This window comes from Branchiostoma lanceolatum, chromosome 11, assembly GCF_035083965.1.
Source record: "Branchiostoma lanceolatum isolate klBraLanc5 chromosome 11, klBraLanc5.hap2, whole genome shotgun sequence".
Classification (NCBI taxonomy): domain Eukaryota; kingdom Metazoa; phylum Chordata; class Leptocardii; order Amphioxiformes; family Branchiostomatidae; genus Branchiostoma; species Branchiostoma lanceolatum.
Window position 1 is genome coordinate 13,853,315 of NC_089732.1, and position 22,328 is coordinate 13,875,642.

The 22,328-nt window shown below is 41.4% G+C and overlaps 1 protein-coding gene across 4 annotated transcripts in view; it reads left to right on the plus strand.

Annotated features, from left to right (window-relative positions):
• The first annotated feature begins 1,447 nt into the window (after positions 1–1,447).
• LOC136445326 (inactive tyrosine-protein kinase 7-like) overlaps positions 1,448–22,328 on the plus strand; it is a 31,606-nt gene continuing 10,725 nt past the window's right edge. Inside the window, exons 1-3 of one of the 4 annotated variants that reach the window (XM_066443283.1) lie at positions 1,448–1,914; positions 5,349–5,687; positions 9,622–9,915. In XM_066443283.1, coding sequence (XP_066299380.1) covers positions 1,848–1,914; positions 5,349–5,687; positions 9,622–9,915 — 700 coding nt within the window. In that variant the 5' untranslated portion in view covers positions 1,448–1,847. The remainder of the gene's footprint in view (positions 1,915–5,348; positions 5,688–9,621; positions 9,916–22,328) is intronic. The other 3 variants (XM_066443284.1, XM_066443280.1, XM_066443281.1) reach the window with 3 other exon arrangements.

Genomic DNA, 22,328 nt, shown 5'->3' on the forward strand with positions numbered 1-22,328 from the left:
GCCCCAAAGCATCAGTTTTGATATAGATAAAGAGAAGACCTTGTCACTCAGGATGTTGGTAGTCTAACATCTGGATCACTTGTGACGACAGTTTGTTATTTATTGCATATCAGCATCAGTTTGCTAACGTTTCTGATTTCACGATATACTCTTGTATATTGTCTGGTTGATTTGTTTCATACTATATTTTGGTACATAATATGAATGTACGGCATGGTGGTATTCATACGTTGATGAAGGTTAGACATCCAGGTAATAAGACGCGCCAAAAATATCTACTCAAACAACTGGATAAAATTTTGAAACAGACGTTTTTTGATAGCATCCGCTATCTTTCGTCAGTGACTAAGGACAGATCTGGTATTCATATACAATTATCAGGTTTCTAGACATATACATAGATGTTAATCTGAACGACGGTCCATGCAATATTAAGCAAAGTACCAAAAGCTTTTGCTTAGCCCGAGCTTGCTTTCGTATTGAACAAAAGCACACTCAAGAACAGTCATGGATTTAGCGGAACAGATCACAAAATGATAAAAAGGAATTGGCTGTCTCGACAATACGGTCATACCGTCCTTCCATTTCATATGCTGCAATGACGGTAGCTCATCACAAAACATTAACGTCCAAGGCCATGCTATCAAAAAGCCGCTATACACTCTTTCAGGGTAATAACACGGTCCTAAAAACACTATTCTCCTCTGCTTTTTTTGGTCGCTGTGCAATTTCTTTCCCCGTGCCCAACGATTTGATTCATCCTGATGGCTATTGACATACCATCTGGACCAAAACTGAATGTGCACCTTTAATAACCGCACTATTAACGCAGCGTTCCCCACTGTGTGATGAGAAATCGAAACGTAATTCATTGCCCATTCGCAGACCGACACAAGAGGATTAACTGTTTTTCTCGGACTGCTAGACGAGAGAGTGTGTTTCGAATAGATGAGGCTCTTTCATAAATCCTGCAGATAGATTTTCCTGACCTCAATTTTTTCCTATAGATACAAGAATTGCATGTGGTGGCCAAGTTATTTATTTTCACCATAGAAGTCTGTTTTCATTTGATGCTGTGTGGTATAACCTTCCACGAAAAGCTTGCCGTCGTGTACACAGTAATCAAGAAAATCAATGCGGGTGTTACCCACACGCAGTGGTTTTCTAAAAAGCCATTTGATCTGGTCTCTACTGTGAAATTTTATCCGGGACGCTTGGCGCCGTAAATTATTGCTTTTTTTTAATCCTTCACGTCCAGCATATTTCCGGAGATTCGCACCCGTGAAGTGACCAACCATTTCATCCAGAAGACGTAATGGTTTTCATTCGCGGAATAGGTCCCTGGTGCTCTCTGCATATTTAATCCGCGACCTTTTGGTCTCCGTTTGCCAGCTTGACTATGAACCCGTGATGAGCATGTCACATTTGCCAAAGAACATGATATTGGCTAATATTCAGAGCGCTGCTAGAAATATCAACTCGCGTAGTCTACTTAAAATATGATCTTCCACGTATCTGCCTGTCTGATGTTCACATGTACAGCGTGTCATATTGGTTTCCTCCGGTTGATAAACCCTAGATAACCCACCCCCCTCGCAAAGTAATGGCATGTTCCCGGATCGTCCCAGACACGCCAAGGCAATATCACGCCACTGATGTATTCTGCCACCTTTCTTTTCATAACGGCGCGTACGGACTGTGGACATGAAGGGTGTTTTGCGATTGCCCCACCCTCCGTGTAAGCGGCGCAGGTGTGACGGTTGTGTTTCATCCCGTGCAGGTAAATTCCGGGAATGACGCTGAGGCGATGACACAGACTAGTTCCAGACTGAACGTGTGAAGAAGACATGAAAGAGACGGGAGCGAGGGAGGAGGGGTTGGCTGTAGCACTCCTGCTCCTTCACCTAGTGCCAGGTGGGTGACGCTTTTTGACAAAACACACCAATAATCTCGTTTTGTTTGATGACATCTATTGAGCATTGTGAAGCTGATATGTTTTCAAGGCAACGATAGGGGCTCTGCTTGCAGAAAATCGTTCACGACGTTGCAAAGCAAAGAATAGATAACGTGTTCAAGCATACAACTTTAAACAAAGGCTTGGATGCGCTGGGAATTCTAAGAATATCTATCAATGATACAATCCCTTATCTATATCTTATCAATATGTAACGAGATCGAAAACACTTTCAAAGCGGCCCGAGTACTTGGAGCGGGGAGTGAGGGATTCGCTTTAAAAACGCAGTTCCACATTGTGAGCAAACCTATCAGGCGTTACACCCATCTGTTAGCTCTAGGCAGCTCCAGTCCAAGAGCTACGTGTACAGAGCCTCACAATAATGGTGAGCTGGAAGCTATACATTGTCTGCTCTGCCGTGTATCTAATTGCACCGGATTTGCCGATGCAACTTTTCCGATAACTGACTCGGAAGAACTCTCTGACACCTTCGTCGCACCAGGGGGGAATGTTTTTAGATGAAGGGTAATGCAGCTCATGATAGCTGCGCACTTTCCGTCGGCTCCGGATTTGGGTCCCCATAAGGTTCTGACAGGGATGGTTAGTCACAGTAACCCGGCAGTCGACAAAATAAACTATCCTGTCAGGCTGGATCTTGCCGGGGTCGAGGGCGAGTTTATCTCTGGTCTTAAAAGATCAGCAAAAACAGTTGCTGAATCGACACTAGGATTAGACACCACGCCGTATCTGACTAGATTTCCGAGGCAACGCATCAATTTGAAGCAGCATGGCTGCGCTGATATGAAAAGTTGAAGCTCGTAAGAAACGTGTAATATATTTTATCTGGATTAACATATCCTGCAGTGATAGAAGCCGACATCAGCCGCCAGACTTTGGGATAATGGATAACATTGGGAGGAGAGCAATTAATTACTCGGTTTCCCAATTACGTCTGTATATAATTAGATAGAGCTGTTGGCGGTCTGTCCTATCAGAGGGGCTCGGAGAAAGGTCGCTGATAATAAACAGAGAAGCCTGTATACTTCGGGTCCATAAAATTGGTTTCTGGCAATCGTCAATCAATCCAAGGGCGTTTTCAAATCTAGTTTACTTCCCGTCTTAGTCATTGGATACCATGGAAAATCCTCTTCATTCGATTGGATCTTGATTAAACAAATTACGGTTAAGAAAGGAATGCTGTTCTGATCGATTGCCACAGTCTTGGTGTTTTCAACCTGCTATAAGCTATCTTTGGAGGCCTAAACTAGTTTCATGTGATGTATGGAGTTCGTTTTCACCTCACGGCAAGGTACTTCCGATGATGGATTTTAATATCGTTATTGAAAAATAACAGTTCAGAAGTAGAGGATATTACATTTCCATTTCGGATGCCACTAATCTATTCCCAACAAAAAGCTAATCCGTCTCTATCAGAATTTCCTCTCAGAGTCTTACACGGTCTAGACAAACGGTGCTTTCTGGCAGGAACCGTGCAAAAGACATCAGTTAGTCGGCTTTGCGCTTAAACGATGACACTTTATTGTTATTAGCGCCTTAGATTTTGTACTGCGTGAAGACACGTTGCCGCTAGAAGAGAAAAGATGACAAGGCATTTCAGAAGATGATAGTGAATCTTCTCAAATATCCAGGAATAAAGGCAAATGTGTGCCAGCTGAAATGCTCAATCATTCTCGCCTAGATTAGTCTAGAGCGGAGGTCAACAACGGTGTATACCCTGGTAGATGAGCTGTCACTTGGTTGAAACGGAAGGCCTTTACTCATCGACTGCTCCCTGTCCTTATCCAGCGAGGCCGTGGAATTAGTTTTCCAGCCTACTGCACGGTTCATACAATAAGTACTTTGCATTCCAAACGTGCCCCGTAGATAAACTTCACCATGTTCTAATGAGAACACAGTAATTTGATCAAGTTTAATCATTACTTCTGAAAATGAGGCTCGGGGAGTACAGTGCTCTGCCAAAAGCAGCTGTGAATATAGATCGTTGTTTAACATTATCGGTCTGCACTGATGTCTAATCAATCGCATAAGCAGCGTGTCGTTCAAATCTTGGATCCATCAATCACCTGGACCTGACACCTGCCTAATGCTCGTGATTATATGCAGTCATTAATGAGCCTTAAAATGGAAGGTCCATCTCATTAATCAATACAATCGTTCCTGTCTCCGGGTCGATCCTCGCGGCACATAATGTGGCTCTTTGCTAATGACTTTGCCAGTGAGATTGAAGATGCGAGGCTCATTCTCTTTGGCAAGCGAACAAAATGTCACTGGCGTGTTATCACCAATATCTCCTAGATACTTCCTTGACAAGACGTCGTGGGTTAATGCCGAAGATCTATTCAGCCAAGCTAGCAGGGTGCCTGGGAGCTGTCAAAATCGCCCCCATGAGTAAAAGGCAGTACAGACGTTGCCTAGTCTTGAAGTATTGCCATTTTCAAAAGACCCTATCCCGCCATTATACCCTTGGGCAATAGCTGTCATTTCTCAACGGGCACGCAATGAAATCCTATGCATGGAAGTATCACTTCCAGAGACTTATATCCATGCAATTTTCGACCACCTCATAGATTTCGTCTTCTGATCCTTCTTTGATGGGCAGAAGATCCGAAGAGGGGCCCGATCTGACGGAAAGCATGATGGCACCGTGTGAATTTCAGCAACGGGGCTATCCGCATTACCATTGCCTTTGGTCGGGTAGTTGCGAATTAAGAGAGCAATCTCAAAGGCTTTAACTTTAAAAGGGCGAGCAGACGAAGTGTTATTTGTGTCCTCCACTCACCACCTCGTTGAGACTTTATAGCTTTTCGTAGTTAGCGTATTGCAGAAGTACTGCGTATGCTTGAGAATTGCCGTTAAAACAGCCATAGTCTTGACTATTACGAAAAGATGAGATGGCCGCGACCACCATTATCCAATACCTTGACGTAGATGGAGGAGAATAATATTCAATTTCTCTTCTTTTCTTTCAATGAAAATGTATTTCTGCTTTTGGGTGAATTCGGTCACACAGGGCTCACTTAAAACAACCAGCGTATATTCTCAATCGACAGCTATTGACTGCAATGTGCTTTCATTGTATTGTCTTGGCCTCGGGATGGAAGCAAATACCATGCACCCCGTAATCTTCATGGAATACAAATGACTCCATTTATAAGGTAGACATGTATGTGTATTGTGTATAAAGCATTATACGTGGAGCTTGATTAGATTAGTATTGCTCAGAGGACCGATGAAAAAGATATCCACAGGAACGTTGATGATATTTTCGTCGATGAAGGTAGATTAGATAGTTGGAAAAGGTCATTAACAGAGTTCTTTCATTTATTTTGTGTGTAATGTACATAATGTGTTCATTCATTTTTCTCGTCCACAGCTGTCTTTAGCAATAAATTCATGTCGGTCACAGTGCATGGAATGGTCGGAGACACGGTCACCTTCCCTGCCAGCTATGACAGCGACAAGGACATCATAGTTCTAACATGGAACAAACTAGACCAAGACATAGAAGGCAGACGAGTTCCCGTCTACATATACACCCCCGTGAGTCGGACTTCTCTAGCTCTGGGGCCGTTAAAAGGCCGGGCAGAGCTCCATCCGAACGGGTCCCTCACGATCAGGAAAATAAACGAGGCTGACGAGGGGCACTACGTAATGACCGTGCTGATCGATACCATTGGTCAGGAGGAACAGTACGTTTTCCTGGATATAGTAGGTACGTCGCCTCAACTTATTTTGGCATCTAACGCCCCCTCCCACTGGACCCGTGGCACGCTGGCGGCGTAGCTGCGGCTGATCGAATTGACGAAGCACTCAACGAATTTCATCGACAAAAAAGTATTTTTGGTCATACTTGTACGTTTTAAATGATATTCCCATAATAAAGTCAAGGTTAACGCAAATTCAGTTTAGGACGCAACGTCGCCGCCAGCGTGCCGCGGGTCCAGTGAGAGGGGGGCTTTAGTTGAGTGTTGCAGAAAAAAAAGAAAATATGGTTGTAGAACGTAGAACAATTTATAATCTAGATATTCTTTTGTTTTATCATTAACTGCACCAAAACAAGATTTCGAACTACTAAAATGGTAACAATACATACATGTAGCAGGGGTCAGCTGTATGGATGTGTATATTTCAAATATGAGTATTTTATCATTAACAGTATCATAACAGGATTTTGATCTACTAAAATGGCAATGATGCATTAACAGGAGTCACCTAAATGAAACTGTCGTCCTATTCGAAAGTTTGGTTTTCTTGGAGCGGTTTTAACGAACTTATTAAAATGTTTCAGGCGCCTCACTTTATCATGTATTCGTGTCTGCAAACGCATTTGGCTTCCTCGTGTTACTCTCCATAATACGGTGCGAGCATTCCGTCTTTGTACTTAACACTCAGGTCTCAGAAGAATTGCAGAAAAGGGGAGGTGTGCAACACGATACAGGACTGGTAATCAAAGGCCAATACACAAAAGAATTGGAACATACCGTGCGATATGGAGGCATGGATTTTGACTACAAATTTTCATTAGACGGAACCTTGAGGTCAAAGGTTTTATAAAGAATCATCCGTAATTCGTATGCTGCAATTTTGCTCTTCGGGTAAGAGTTTGGCAAAGTGAAGACGTGACAAAATTGTGACCTCAGTAAGCTTCAAGAGTTCTTGTCTAATTTAACATTGCTTTACAGCCTAACAGTGTAATCAGAGAGCAAGCACGAACATTTTAAATGCCTCACAAGTCAATACTGCTCATAATTGCCAGCGATATTTCCTTAAAAGAAACGAAAGCTGAATATCGAAACACGTACGTCAAAACACTTTTATGGCTAATTTTACTGCGCTATTATTATTACATCTGCAGTGCAAAGATAACAGACATGTTCGTCGTATAATTACAAAAAATTATACAATTCTGTTAGAATACTGTATTTAGTAGATTTCCGTTTTTGATAAGCTTCTAAAAATACATGCTTAAGTAATGATTAGGGTACAAATGGGCAAAATATGTCTTCATATATCTATATCTATATGGTATGGATGAATACGACGCTTTCACTTATTCAGATGAAAATGTTTTCTAAAGTATATTTAGTGATGTATTGCGTCTGATGTTTCTGATAGACGTGACTTTGCCCATGCCAATGCTGTAGTGTGATTTTATGTCTCTAACATTTACCTCCACCCCTATGCCACTTCATGGCAATTTCTGAGTGATGTATTTCGGTATTTCCGTTGGGCAAGAATGTAATAGCCTTTATTCCCATAAGATTTAGCACTACCACTATAGCTGTGTCATTCCGTGGTCCATTTTTAAGTGATGTTATATATCTGGTATTTCTGTTTGGCTTGAGTTCCCCCAAAGCTGTATTGTAGTTTTCACTCTTCTGAGATTTACCGCTGTGCTGTACACTCTATGGTCCATTTCTAAGGTGCCAAGACCCCGACAGCAGTCTGTTCGTGCACGATGTCTAGGCTTTTACAGTCAGTCCTAGATATTCCCAACGTATTCCCTAAGTCCTCTACACGCACTTCACACCTCTTAGAGTCGAGCTCTTGGTAGGATCACTGCCGTTCCGTGACCGTGCGGAATCCGTCCCGACAGGCGGGCCAGACAAGTCAATTCCAATACAAAATCCATGAGATACCGTAGCACATGCATACTGCAAGACGAAACCGTTTCCTTCGGGGCCATGTATTCACCATAAATTAACGAGCGGATGCCTTTATCTCCACCTGAACACTCACTGCGAAGGTCCTACCACCTGCTCACTCTAACGTTTAAAAGCGACAACGTCTGGAACCGATGTATACGGCCCAGTGGAGACCATGTTTCATGATTGTATATTTATATTCTCAGCCCTATGATACTTGCTTGGTATTGACATTTTAAGGTCTCCCCTCACAGTTTAAACGCATCAACGTCTGGAACCGGTGTATACGCCCAAATGGAGACCATGTTTTTATGATTGTATAGTTATATTCTCAACCATGTGATTCTTGGTATTGACATTTTAAGGTCTCCCCTCACAGTCTAAAAGCAGCAACGTCTGGAACCGATGTTGTACGGCCCAGTGGAGACCATGTTTCATGATAGTATATTTATATCCTCATAGCCCTGTAATTCTTGGTATTGACATTTTAAGGTCTCCCCACACAGTTTAAAAGCATCAACGCCTGGAACCGATGTATTCGGCCAAATGGAGATCATGTTTTTATGATTGTTTATTTATGTTTTCAGCCCTGTGATGCTTGGTATTGACATTTTAAGGCATTCTCTCACAGTTTAAAAGCATCAACGTCTGTAACCGATGTAAACGGCCAAATGGAGACCATGTTTTTATGATTGTATATTTATATTCTCATAGCCTTGTGATTCCTGGTATTGACATTATAAGGTCTCCTCTCACAGTTTTAAAGCAGCAACGTCTGGAATCGATGTATACGGCCCAATGGAGACCATGCTTCATGATTGTATATTTATATTCTCATAGCCCTGTGATTCTTGGTATTGACATTTTAAGGTATCCCCTCACAGTTTAAAAGCAGCAACGTCTGGAACCGATGTTTACGGCCCAGTGGAGACCATGTTTCAAGATTGTATATTTATATTCTCATAGTCCTGTGATTCTTCCTATTGACATTTAAGGTCCCCCTCACAGTTTAGAAGCAGCAACGTCTGGAACCGATGTATACGGCCCAGTGGAGACCATGTTTTATGATTGTATATTTATATTCTCATCCCTGTGATACTTGGTATTGACATTTTAAGGTATCCCCTCACAGTTTAAAAGCAGCAACGTCTGGAACCGATATATACGGCCCAATGGAGACCATGTTTCATGATTGTATATTTATATTCTCAGCTCTGTGATTCTCGGTATTGACATTTTAAGGTCTCCCCTCACAGTTAAAAAGCAGCAACGTCTGGAACCGATGTATACGGCCCAGTGGAGACCATGTTTCATTATTGTATATTTATATTCTCATAGTCCTGTGATTCTTCCTATTGACATTTAAGGTCCCCCTCACAGTTTAAAAGCAGCAACGTCTGGAACCAGATGTATACGGCCCAGTGGAGACCATGTTTTATGATTGTATATTTATATTCTCATCCCTGTGATACTTGGTATTGACATTTTAAGGTATCCCCTCACAGTTTAAAAGCAGCAACGTCTGGAACCGATATATACGGCCCAATGGAGACCATGTTTCATGATAGTATATTTATATTCTCAGCTCTGTGATTCTCGGTATTGACATTTTAAGGTTTCCCCTCACAGTTAAAAAGCAGCAACGTCTGGAACCGATGTAAAAGGCCCAGTGGAGACCATGTTTCATTATTGTATATTTATATCCTCTTGTGATGCTTGGTATTGACATTTTAAGGTCTCCCCTCACAGTTTAAAAGCAGCAATGTCAGGAACCGATGTATACGGACCAGTGGAGACGATGTTTCATGATTGTATATTTATATTCCCATAACCCTGTAATTCTTAGTATCGACATTTTAAGGTCTCCCCTCACAGTTTAAAAGCATCAACGTCTGGATCCGATGTATACGGCCCAATGGAGACCATGTTTCATGATTGTATATTTATATTCTCATCGCCCTGTAATTCTTGGTATTGACATTTTAAGGTCTCCCCTCACAGTTCCACCCAAGGTGGATATCGGGCTCGTGAGCCCAGAGCTGGTGCCGATCAATAGCAGTCTGACGCTCAACTGTTCCGTGGACAAAATTAATTCTAAAGTTAAGGCGGTTTTCTGGATGAAGGACAATGAGCTGCTCTCTAAGGATACGACACGCGTGGACTTCGATGGCCCCAATACGTACAAATCCTCCATCCTGCTGGAAAAGATGACGAGGAAGGACTCCGGGAACTATTCGTGCGTTGCGGAGCACATCAGAAGTGTCGTGGTGGACAGCGTCCAGGTGGAAGTCACGTGTAAGTCGAACTTTTGTTCTCATGAAACAAACAAAAAACACCCTAGGGGGGCTGCATGGCTTTCTATCCTTTATACTGCTGACTAACATTGCAAACATTCTATCGGCTAAAAATGGCTGTACAATTCCTATAATATTTGCAAACTGCACACAATACTAAACCATTTGGTTTTCCACTGAGGCGTCGCCAAAAAAACAATAGACACTTGTAAATCTTTGTAGTGTGATAGCGTAGTCACGTTGATGCATTGTATATGATTACATTGGGTCCATTCCATCCTATGTTTCGTATTGGCACAGATATGATATGGACAGGGATATTCATATTTTCCAATGGGAGGGGGGTACTGTAGTTTTCCCCTATTTTGATTTCCTCGGATCTATACGCCCTGAAGGAATTGTGTATGTATATAAATGTATGTAAATACGCATCCCTCCAAATCGTAGCCAGCTATTTTTTTTTACAATTCGTAGAAAGTATGGAACAATCGTCGAAACTTTGACAAGATAAAAACGACTACTTACGACCTGTAAGAGTAAACTGTTCCAACATCGACTACTTGAACTTTATGTAAGACTCTTGGGAAACTATCACGGCGCTTACTGTCTTAGCTCCCACCATTATAGAGCAATTTCGGAGGGGACCTCATACATTTAGCTTTAGGTTGCCTTAAAAGATTAGAAAAGAGATGTAATATCTCAAAATGTTCTTTTCGGCGGGGTATGATTTTCTACAAGAGTAATGCCACCGTTCGTTCAAAGTAATCTGAGACACAAGGGCAGCTATTCATTTTCATCAGTTCTAGTGCATTACGTGACAACAAAAACCATGTAATTAATCAAACCTTAAAGATTTTGATACCAGGGAAAATGCATGCTAATACATCATAATTAGCAACGTTGCTAGAATTTACAACACCATTACCCCCCACGTAACAGCAATTCCAGATTTACCTACGTTCCCCAAAAATATTTACTCAAGCAACTGGATACATTTTGAAACAGTCAGACGTTTCAGACAGCATCTGCTATCTTTCGTCAGTGACTAAAGATAGGCCTGGAAAACCAAGTTTTATACCAAACTCTGAATAGATACGTGAATGAGGTTAAAACAATTTACAATAGGATGTCTTGACGTAGTCTTCAAAATAAGATTAATTCAAGACAAGGTTGTATGCTAATAGTTCAATTACCTACGTTCAGTTGACGCTAAGCTTCTTTAATCCTGTTTGGATTAATAATATGATTAGATAATTACCAACGCTAGATCCGCCGACGGATATTTGATATTTTTCAATCCAGAAAACATTGATATAAAAGGATCGCATTGAGGTCAAATGCAAGAATCACATCAGTAACAGTCAATACAGTCAGTCTCGACCAACACGATTTAATGACAATTTGGTTGCATGTATTTCGATCAATACGACCATGAATGTCATGCAAGAGGGCATCTTAGTGAGAGTTGATTGGCAAACGTTGACTTGACCTGACCTTCGTGGTAGGGGTCAACTCCGGGAGCTATTATAACGCCGGTGTGACAGGAGCAAAATCAACGCACAGTAAAGCGAACGTGGCGACTTATTCGGTCCATTCAATACATGTTTCTTGATACAGATATAAAAACTTTATTGCGCAACAATTGCAACGGGTACAATGTATGGCAATTTGTATATACATATAACAATCTAATAAACTACGCACAAAAAGTTCGGAAACTTAACTTTGGTCGATCATATCTCCGTTGTTTCTTGATCAATTTCAATGATTTATATATCATTGAAAAGCTTTTGTGATTTTCTTTCCCATGATACTTAACTTATTATTGTTGTAAATTAATACAACGAGCACCAGACCTGCTTATGCGAGCGAGTCTCATAAAAAAAGTGCCCAAATTACCCTACTAATGTAAAACGCTCAATTCAGTATTTGTCTTCTGCTGGTAGCACGTGGCTTTTGTACGAGGGTAATATGAAACTTGAATCAACAAAACACATTAATATGAAAGCCAAGTGTAGTCTTCATCCAAAGAAAAAATGCGTAAAGGAGCCTCAGTTATGATGAGGGTGGCTTAATACTGAGTACACACGTCATGCGCTGTCACCACAGCCCGGCACATCTTCCTCATGCTTGTCACCAGTTTTGGTACGCGGCCCCTGGCTATTCTTCCACAAGGAGTCGTCGCAGGTCGACCAGTGTTGCTCTGTTGATCACAACTGCTTGCACAGCTCGCCCAAGCTGATCAGTGATCACAGAGTCTGAGACTGTGTTCAATTGTGTTGAGATCTGGGCTGCAGGAGGGGCATTCTATCCTCTGTATTCCTGCTTATCCTTCGGTCCCATTTCCAACCCGGGGCCCAGCCGGGCTGTTTGCGAAAAGGAAAAATAAGAAATGCATAAGAAGAAAATACACAATATATGGTTAGAAGTGATCTTTTTACGTTTTGTGTCTTTTGCTGTCTTTTATATCATATTCTTCGTTCCTACAAGCTACTCGGCCGGGCCCCGGATTGGAAATGTGACCGTAGCAATACTGGAGGTGGTCTGAAATGACTCTCATTCTGTATGGACGTGCACTATCATCTTGCAGAATGGCACCCAGTCTCATAATCATATTGCAGAGGTAAGGATCTTGGAAATGTGACTGGATGGAGGAAGCTGTCTCTTTATCGACACATCGAAGTTGCTTAGGATGATTAGCCTGGGTTTTTTTCCGCTGGCAGTTAGCGTTTTACTGCCTCACACTATAACACTGACCCCAACAAACAGTCAGTCAATCTGTGCAACAGTCAGCATAGGGTTCTCCTCGCCGCCCCAACACTTTCATTTACCCATCCAACAGTCGAAATGAACCTTCTCTTATCTGTAGCTGTGAACATAACATTCCACCACACACTGTTCCATTCACGATTTGGACGACACCACCACTAATGGGTTTGGCGCTGCGCTAGGTGTTTGACACTATTATGGAAATTTGGGCACTTTTTTTCTACAACCCACTCGCGTAAGCAGGCCTGGTGCTCGCTCCATCAGATTGCAATTATAATGAGTAGGGTATCATAGGAAAGGAAATTACACAGGCTTTCCAACGATATATAATGCATTGAAATTGATTAAAAAACAATGGAAATATGATCAACCAAAGTAAAGTTTCCAAACTTTTTGTGCGTAGTTTATTTCAAATATTTAAAAATTTCAAAGAACTTATCTATAACATGAATAACAATCGATCTAACAATGTGCATTCTAATGACTAAAACAGTATACAATGTAATGATGACGATGATAGTATTCTGTGTAGTATATGATGATAGTATTAAATGTAGATGTAGATGTGTCAGGAATGTAAGACAATGTCTAGTTTTTGAGTTGTATATAAATTGGCCTACATAGGTAGATATTTGAACAGGGCAGGACAATTTCATATTGAATATATCTGTCTTGGTATGCGGCATTTTACCGGACTTATATACAATCGATTTAAATAATTCCTGCCGGTATATGTGTGCATGCATTGTTGCACTCTTATAAACAAATATACGACATCGTTAACAGCAAAATCATCAACCTCCATTGTAATTGTGAATGTCTTGGCAATGGTATGAACGATTTTGGTGTGTACTGCATTTAGAGCAATCTTCTAAACTCAGAGTTGCTGGCGAGTGATGATGGAAAGAAATGCAAATACGATCCTGCAATGTGGCAACTATTTTCATGTTCAAAGTAGTAACGTCACTATGTTATACTGATGATGATCCACTGTGTTCTTGGTAGTTGTGGAAACAGGTAGTTGTGGAAACAACCTCTGGCTACATTCAGTCTTTCTTCATTTCTTTTCACTGCGTCTTTTTTTCCTGCAAGCTGCCGTATACTCTGAGTTTCTTTGCAGTTTTTAGGTTTCCCAATCCTTTGTTTTTGAGGTCTGTTCTCAGGACACTTAGTTGGTTTGTGCAATGTCTTCCTTTCCTGGCCTTGTATTTGTTGCACCCAACTGTGGCAAATTCTAGATCTAGTTCCGAGCGTTTCTCTCTTTCTGGCTAAAGCCAAGCCACGTACATTCCACGTTGCAAAGGCGAACTCATGAGAAGATGGCGGTGCCCAAGGGTGCCAGACACAGCTTCTTGGTTGAAGAAAAGTAGACATTTAAGAGGTTGCCGTCTTCATGCGGTTGTCAACTCGCAATCCTTGACGACGTCAGCTTCCCAACTGCGTTGGTACTGACAGGGAGGACCTTGTGAATGTGTCGTCTTCCTCCCTATGTTATACTAGTGGTTTATCTATTACTCGTACCTCTTTGAGGACGTCCTGAGTATTCCACTCCCAGGCTTGGACATGCAGTATATATCTTCATGTCAGTAGGCAGTTGCCCTCACGCAGTTACCCCGAGAAATAATGGGTTATGGTCCCATTTAAAGTGACAGTTATTTCTCAGTGTCGTTGAATGGCCTTATTTTGAACGTGACTGTCTCCTGGGGGTAGTTAAGGGTTAAGTGATTTGGTACTCAATGGTCCCTTCATGGTTAGCGGTTGGAAGTAACGTTAACGCCTCGCGAGGGATGCAGTTTCAGCATAGGAACTATTCTCTACTAGCTGTGTAGACATATGACCGTTGGCAACGTCTTACTGTTTCAAAATCTTATCCAGTTGCTTGAGTATCTATTTTTGGCGTATCTTACTACCTGGATGTCTAACCTTCATCAACGTGTGTAGACATATATTCACTATCATAGATTTAATGAAAAGGAAGAGAGAAAAGGAAGAAAAGGAAGAGGAAAAGGAGGAGATTTAATGATGGAAAAGAAAATCTGTAGGGTTTTAACCAAAGATTGCAAACCTCATTGGATGTGGTTATCTCTATCTGCATTGTGTAGCCGGTAAAACATATCAGCTTATAACTCATACGTTCTTACATTGAATGACTAGACACACCTAACTTCTGCATATCTAACCCCAAGAGTTGCTTTAAGCTATCTAGTGACGACCTCCACTGTACGGTAGTGCTGGGGAATATACATTTTTGAACACTTCAGTTCTAAATTGGTGCTTGTGGTTATGCCTGTGTTTTTTTCTGAGCTGGCATTTTATACTTAGTACTCCACCTGGTATGTCCACCAGTTTTATCCGTCACGTTGTGCACCACGCTGGGCTTGACATGATACACGAAGTTATGTTTTTTTTATCTATTTCTCGCCGCTATATTGTTGGAAGATCCATATACCCCACTATGTCTACGCGCACATTTTTTACTTCCAAATTTCAGTTGGTGAAATCCATTTAAGTAAATCAATAAAGCAGTCGATACGATTGGTCAGCCTGATACCCTTAGGAACTTTAAAATCTAAATGTCCTCATCGAAACGATTTATTTGATTTCTTTTTGTTCACAAGGGGAAGACTTGAATAGAAGTTCATCAGGCCTTATCCCGAATGTCGCAGTAGTTATGCACGTAACTTGTTGGGGCGAGGCCTCTCTCTCTTAAGCCCCCTTCTCACTGGACCCGCGGCACGCTGACGGCGCCGCTGCGGCCGATCGAATTGACAAAGCAGTCAACGAATTTCATCGACAAAAAACTAATCTTTCTAAGCTTTGGGTGTTTTGTTGTCTTGTTGGTAATACTTTTACGTTTTGAATGATATTCCCATTATAAAGTCAAGAGTAACACAAATCCAGTTTAGGACGCAGCGACGCCGCCAGCTTGCCGCGGGTCCAGTGAGAGGGGGGGGGCTTTATCCTTATTGCCGCAGTAGTTATGCACGTAATTTGTTGGGGCTCGGCCTCTCTCTTACCCTGAAGGACTTATAAGCCATTACCTGTACATACGAAACGAGATGGATGTTTCCTCAGAGTGAGCATCCCTCGCTTGATCTGTACATCTTCACCCTCTGTGATGCGTGCGCAATCTACCCCAGCTAGGGGTCGAGAATTTTAATGGAGGGCAGCTGACGGCTTGATCCTATCGCTATCTGCGATACATCATGTGTGATGGTAGTTGACCATTACAACATAGCGGCTGTCCCCAAGAGCATACTTTTATAATCTCAGAAGGCTCCTCTCTCTGATGCTGTCTGGCAGAAGAACATGAGATACTCTAGGGTGATAGGAGGGTCATAGGTTTCAATTTCGCGTATCCATAGAGCTTTGCGACATTATACTGCTTTGTATGCGCATTGCGTAAGTGCCAGAAGCGCGGGTGATGTATTCGGTAGTAGGTTTGGACATCAATATTTCATTGCTTTATTCTGTCTATGTGGACATAAGAAACGTTGCATTTGATGCTTTAGTCTCATCCGTAAAATAAATGTCTAAAAACACCTAAAGCCCCCCTCTCACTGGGCCCGCGGCACGCTGGCGGCGTCGCTGCGTCCTAAACTGGACTTATGTTACCCTTGACTTTATAATGGGAATACATGTATCATTCAAAACGTACAAGTATGACCAGAAAGACAACAAAACAAACAAAGCTTAAAAAGATTCTTTGTTTGTCGATGGAATTCCTTGAGTTCTTTGTCAATTCGATCGGCCGCAGCGACGCCGCCAGCGTGCCGCGGGTCCAGTGAGGAAGGGAGGGGGGTCTTTAGTTTGCACGTAATTTACGATTTTAGTTTACGGGGCTGTCTTTCTCTCCGTCTCTATAGCCCGTTGCCTGAGCCACACAATTGTGCAAATACTGCAGCATAGGGTAAGTCTCCTGACATCTATGTGTGTTAATTTATCATAATCTTTTCCATAAATGCTGGGTATTAAGCTATGAATTAAAGTACCATCTACCATGATTCAAAACTTTTAGTATACGACCCGACCAGGGTTTGAACGCGCACGCAAAGTAAGCACTCTACCTATCAGGCTATTGCACTGATTTCAACCCTTGCACGAAACCAAGCTATTAATTTCTTTGATAATCCAAAGAAAGTACATCATTCGCCGTAGAGATACCTACAAAGCATGTCACCCCAGAAAAGGAGACATGGCTTTGAAGTGGTATGTAGTATATCAGTCTGTAAACTAGATTAGAGACGCACTTTAGGTCACAACGTTTCCCAAATCGTCAATTGAAAAGCATGTGACCTCATCCAGACTCATCCGGGTACATGGATCTAATGCGTGACAATGACCTTTTAAGTACGTTCTTGGGGCAGTAAATATCGTACATAATGTTTAGATCATATCGTACCTCATGTTGGCTATCGTACTCAGTCACGAGATAAACAGATGATGCGGATTTCACTCCGTGCACCAGTGATCTAACAAAATATATACGAGACGCATTGAGCCCCCCTTAAGATTCCACAGATATACACAGAGTTTTAATGTAAATGTTCTGTCATGTTATGTACTTATGTATGTTCTGATAAAACGTTTAAAAGAATTTGAAGAATAAAAATAAAGCCCTCCCCCCCTCTCACTGGACCCGCGGCACGCTGGCGGCGTCGCTGCGTCCTAAGCTGGACTTGTGTTACCCTTGCTTTATCATGGGAATATCATTCAAAACGTACAAGTATGACCAAAAATACAACAAAACACACAGAGCTTAAAAATGTTCATTTTTTGTCGATGAAATTCGTTGAGTGCTTTGTCAATTTGATTGACCGCAGCGACGCCGCCAGCGTGCCGCGGGTACAGTAAGAAGGGGGGGGGGATTAACTCTTTTCAGTTATGCTGCAATGGTTCTGACGTGTGTGGAACCACCTGAGAATACGCTTGCTAGATTGATATAGATGGTGATATTATGACCACAAACGAAGTTTCGCGAGTACGTCTTTACTAAGGTTCAGATTGCCATCAAGTAAATAATTTTTTGAGAACTCATAATGTTCGAACTAGCATCTGTGTGAAGATCACGTTATCAAAATATTCCCTCGAATTCAACACTTGATTATTAGATTACTCCTCGGCTGCTTTCCTACATAAATTCCTGATTGCAACACGACATTTTGCTGCGCAAATGACGGCACTTACAAGTGTGTGACGATCTTATTACCACAGTAGGTACTCGTTAGGGTAGTGACATTTACTGCACATAGTCAACTATGGAGACGTCGTGGTGGAAACCCCGAAGGAAATACTATCACTTAAATATTTCTAAAGATAGAACAAATTGTAAGTTGTTGATTGAAGTATACAAAGTGAGCTGTTTTTCATAATTACCTAAAATGTATCAGTATCTGTATCTATATATATCCGGTATAATTATGATAACCGCCCTTCGGCGTAACACACCAACTTACGAGATATCTTTCGTTGTATTTCTTTTAGTTTCATTTAGAAAGGGCTATATGAGAGAGGAATAGCATGGAGTGCACATGAGTTTCACTTTTCACTTCAATTCAACTTCTACTTTTTAGACAGAACTTTTTTAAGAGCTAAAAATGTCAGCGGAAATGTCAAGTTACGCCTCTGGGCGTTACATTGAGGCCAATATGGGCTGCAAGGCGTCTTTGCAAATTTGATGCCTGGATATCATACAAGAACTTTTTTGCACGACAATTGTACACGGTACAAAGTATGGCAACAACTCTTAAACATTATACAGAATAGAAGTATAGAATAAAACATAAAGCTTAACATCCTAATTACTAATGCAATACAATAAGGGCTAGCATACGTTCCATGTCAAAATGTAGTGGCGCGACGGGCTTGAAGTCGGTAGTAGCGTTAACATTTTAATTCACATTCAATGTATTCAATACAAAACCAAACGATTCATTTTGTTTTTATACTATCTTATGCTGTAACTCATACTTCTCAAATGATATCCTTATCAAAATCATTTCCATTCGCTGGTATTCATGGAAAATTGCACGTTTTCCTTTTGTGGTAAACGACAAACAAACAGAATCATAGCAAGCAAGAAATTGTGCTAGTGAAATGTTGACATTTTTCTGTGTGTATAATTCAAGTCATTGTTCATTTTTTGAGCGTATATTTTTTTTAAATGGTGCACAGTGAAATGTTGACATTTTTTTCTTGTGTATAATTCAACTCATTGTGCATTTTTTGAGCGTATCTTTTTGTAATGGTGCACGGCATCCCGTGTAATCATCTGATAAGTAGTTTTCGCCAAATTTGCCGTACTTATATATGCCAATTTATATGATAAGCACAATTGGCGCCCGGTAAGCGTTAGCTCATCATCCTCTAGAGTAAAAACTTTCAACGCCAGACGTCGCTACACTAATTTCCATTTAGAACGCGCCATTACCATGCTGAAATATGACTAACTGTGATTACGTGCTGACTTTGAGCTGTTTGTTAGACGGCAAGATCTGTCGAGGATGCTACTGGAAGTTGACTGTGAATGTACGATTCTTACAACAAGATGGCTCAAAAAAATGATCTGGTTAATTTCAGCAACTTGTCATGTAGCTTTATAAGGGCCTGTACTTTGATGAAGGTTAGACATCCAGGTAATAAGATACGCCAAAAATAGTTACTCAAGCAACTGAATAAAATTTTGAAACAGACGTTTCAGACAGCATCCCTCAGTCACTGACGAAAGATAGTGGATGCTGTCTGAAACGTCTGTCTGTTTCAAAGTTTTATCCAGTTGCTTGAGTAACATTTTTTGGCCTGTACTACTCTTTGTTGTATAGTGGCGTTGCGGCAAGGATGTTGTTCCACATGCGACTGAGTCTATATCCTCCCTTCTCTCTGTTCATGAATAGATTAGATTCTCTGATCTAAATATCCTCTCTGATGCAATGTGTTCGTCTAGCCTAGAATATTCGCTCTTTATAGCTCCTAAGATACATAGTGTAAGTAAATTGACTTTTTGTTTGTTTGTATTGCATACCCGGTAAACCGCATCAGGGCGTAACACACCAGGTTTGCACTGAAGAGTACAAGCTGCATATCCGGACAGATTATTCATATGATCCACACACACCGGGAAGGACCCCCTACTCTTTTCCATAAGTGTGTTGGGTTCTTTAACGTGCTTGAGGTGTGGCTCTCCTCAAACACGGGACCTCCATTTGACGTCCTATCCGAGGGACGTCCCTAACCTAAGCTAGGTACTCATTTTTACCTGACTAAAGTGGGGAAAGTCGTCCTTTAGGGCACAACGCCAACGGGACAAATCAGGGAACCCCGGATTCGAACCCGGTATCTCTGGGTTCTGGGGCCAAACACCCTGCCACTACGCCACGGCGACGCCACAATGACTTTAAAATGTTTGACACCGAACATCATTGTGTTTGGTAACAATGTCCTCATCCTCATCTGGGCTGAAGATGAAACTTAAAAAAACAACAGAATTGACAGAAGGAACGTACTACGGAGCTATAATTCAATTCCTTTCCACAATGTAGGAACATCAGATAAAGATTGTTTCTGATAGGGCCAATATATGGGTTCCAACCTTATTAGAATATACACTGCCTCAAATAATATTGCATTAGCTACGCTAATCTCTTTTGTATATTCGTTTATCTATATACAGCTGTAGCTAGTACGTTTTTTGCTTTCCTAATAAGATATCAAAAGGGGTCCCGGAAATGAAATACATACGACTCTAATTTGTAGATATCATTGAAACGGAAATCCACATCATAATTGCCAAAGACGGGAATTCAGTGTCAAGGTGAGTAATTTTAGCGTAGATGATTATGATTTGACATGTACACCTTGACATTTTCAACAAGCCGATTTGTACATGTATTAGTATGTTCAGAAACTCACTTTTATTACTGTCAGTCTGCCATTTTGCTGCCATCTACAAATAAGAATAGATCTCAGTGTGATTATCGATTCCCAATATTTTCTCGAATATGTACCGCTACGTCGTAATGGCTTGACGTTTTATAAAATGCTTTGTTACGTTTGAGGCGTCTTTGGTATATGAACCGGTCGTGGTTCAAACCCGAGGTCCCAAATGCAACGCGAGCACTCTACGCCTTGGGCTATTGCACCGTTTTCTTCCGCAGACAGACCGGCTCTCAATTCTTGACAAGTTCAATCTTGCAGCAGGAAGTACTCCGTCTACCTCTTAGGTAAATGGTTGTCTGTCGATGGTCGGCTGCGTGCTTTTAACATGGGGAAGCTAAATCAAAGATGGTCTTTATTACGTGACCAGCATTGGCTTCAAGCTCAATAACTTCGAGGCTGGACTTCTTTTTTAGAAGTGACGGCTAGCGCACACACCGGTACCTGCCTGCCGACTGCCTACGTGCACAGGCCAGAAACTGGGCCCCTTGCTTTCCATATGGATCCTTCAAGAAGTCCCTTGCCCTAACTTCTGCTTCCCAAATGTTTAACCCAGTGTCCTTCACGATCTGGTCATTCCATCTCTTGGGTGGTCTTCCCCGGGGTCTCACTGTTACAGTGTCTAAATAATGCATCGTGTCTATTGAACTGCCTTTGAGCCATCATATGTTCATCTGATAGTTAGTCTAGCATAAATGTAACATAATTTTACAATTTAGATAATTTGCATTCGTCAAGTCAGATATTCTTGGTATATGAAAATCTAACTATTCGATAGACAGACCCAAATAGCTCATTAAAGACCAGCAAGTCATTCTTCAAAAAAGTTCAAAATCTCCAAAAGAGTAATTATCACCCATGTCTCATTTTGGAGTGCAGAACGCTTTTGCATGATTGGCACTTGTGAAATCAGACACTTTTAATGTAGTAATTTAATTCTCATTCAATGGGGACCTGAAAAGACCAGCAAATCATGCTTCATGGTCTTCAACAAAGTTCAACATCTCCCAAAATGGAGTTATCGCAAATGTCTCATTTTAGAGTGCAGAACGCTTTTACATAATTGGCACTTGTAAAATCAGACACTTTCGACTTAGTATTGTAATTTTTATTCAAGAGGGACCTTAAAAGACCAGCAAAACATGCTTCGTAGTCTTTACAAAGTTTAACATATCCCAAAATGGAGTAATCGCCAATGTCTCAATTTAGAGTGCAGACCACTTTTGCATGATAGGCACTTGTGAAATCAGACACTTTTGATGTAGCATTCTAATTCTTATTCAAGGGGGGCTTAAAAGAGCACCACATTATGCGTCATGGTCTTCAGCAAAGTTCAGCATATCCCAAAATGGAGTTATCGCCAATGTCTTATTTTAGAGTGCAGAAGGCTTTGGCATGATTGGCACTTGTAAAATCAGACACTTTTGATGTAGCATTCTAATTCTTATTCAAGGGGGACCTTAAAAGATCAGCAAATTATACCTCATGTACTTCAGCAAAGTTCAACATCTCCAAAATGGAGTTATCGCCAATGTCTCTTTAAGAGTGCAGCCCTGGTCGCCTGCTCATCACTCACTGCCTCCAGACCATTGAAGGTTTAATGAAGTGTAGTCTGCGCCTGCCGCAGCGCCCCAGTCTATCGTTTAGCGTTAATTTCTTCCCCTATCAAACCGCATGCCTTATGAGCTGACCCATTTTCAAGTGACTACAAAA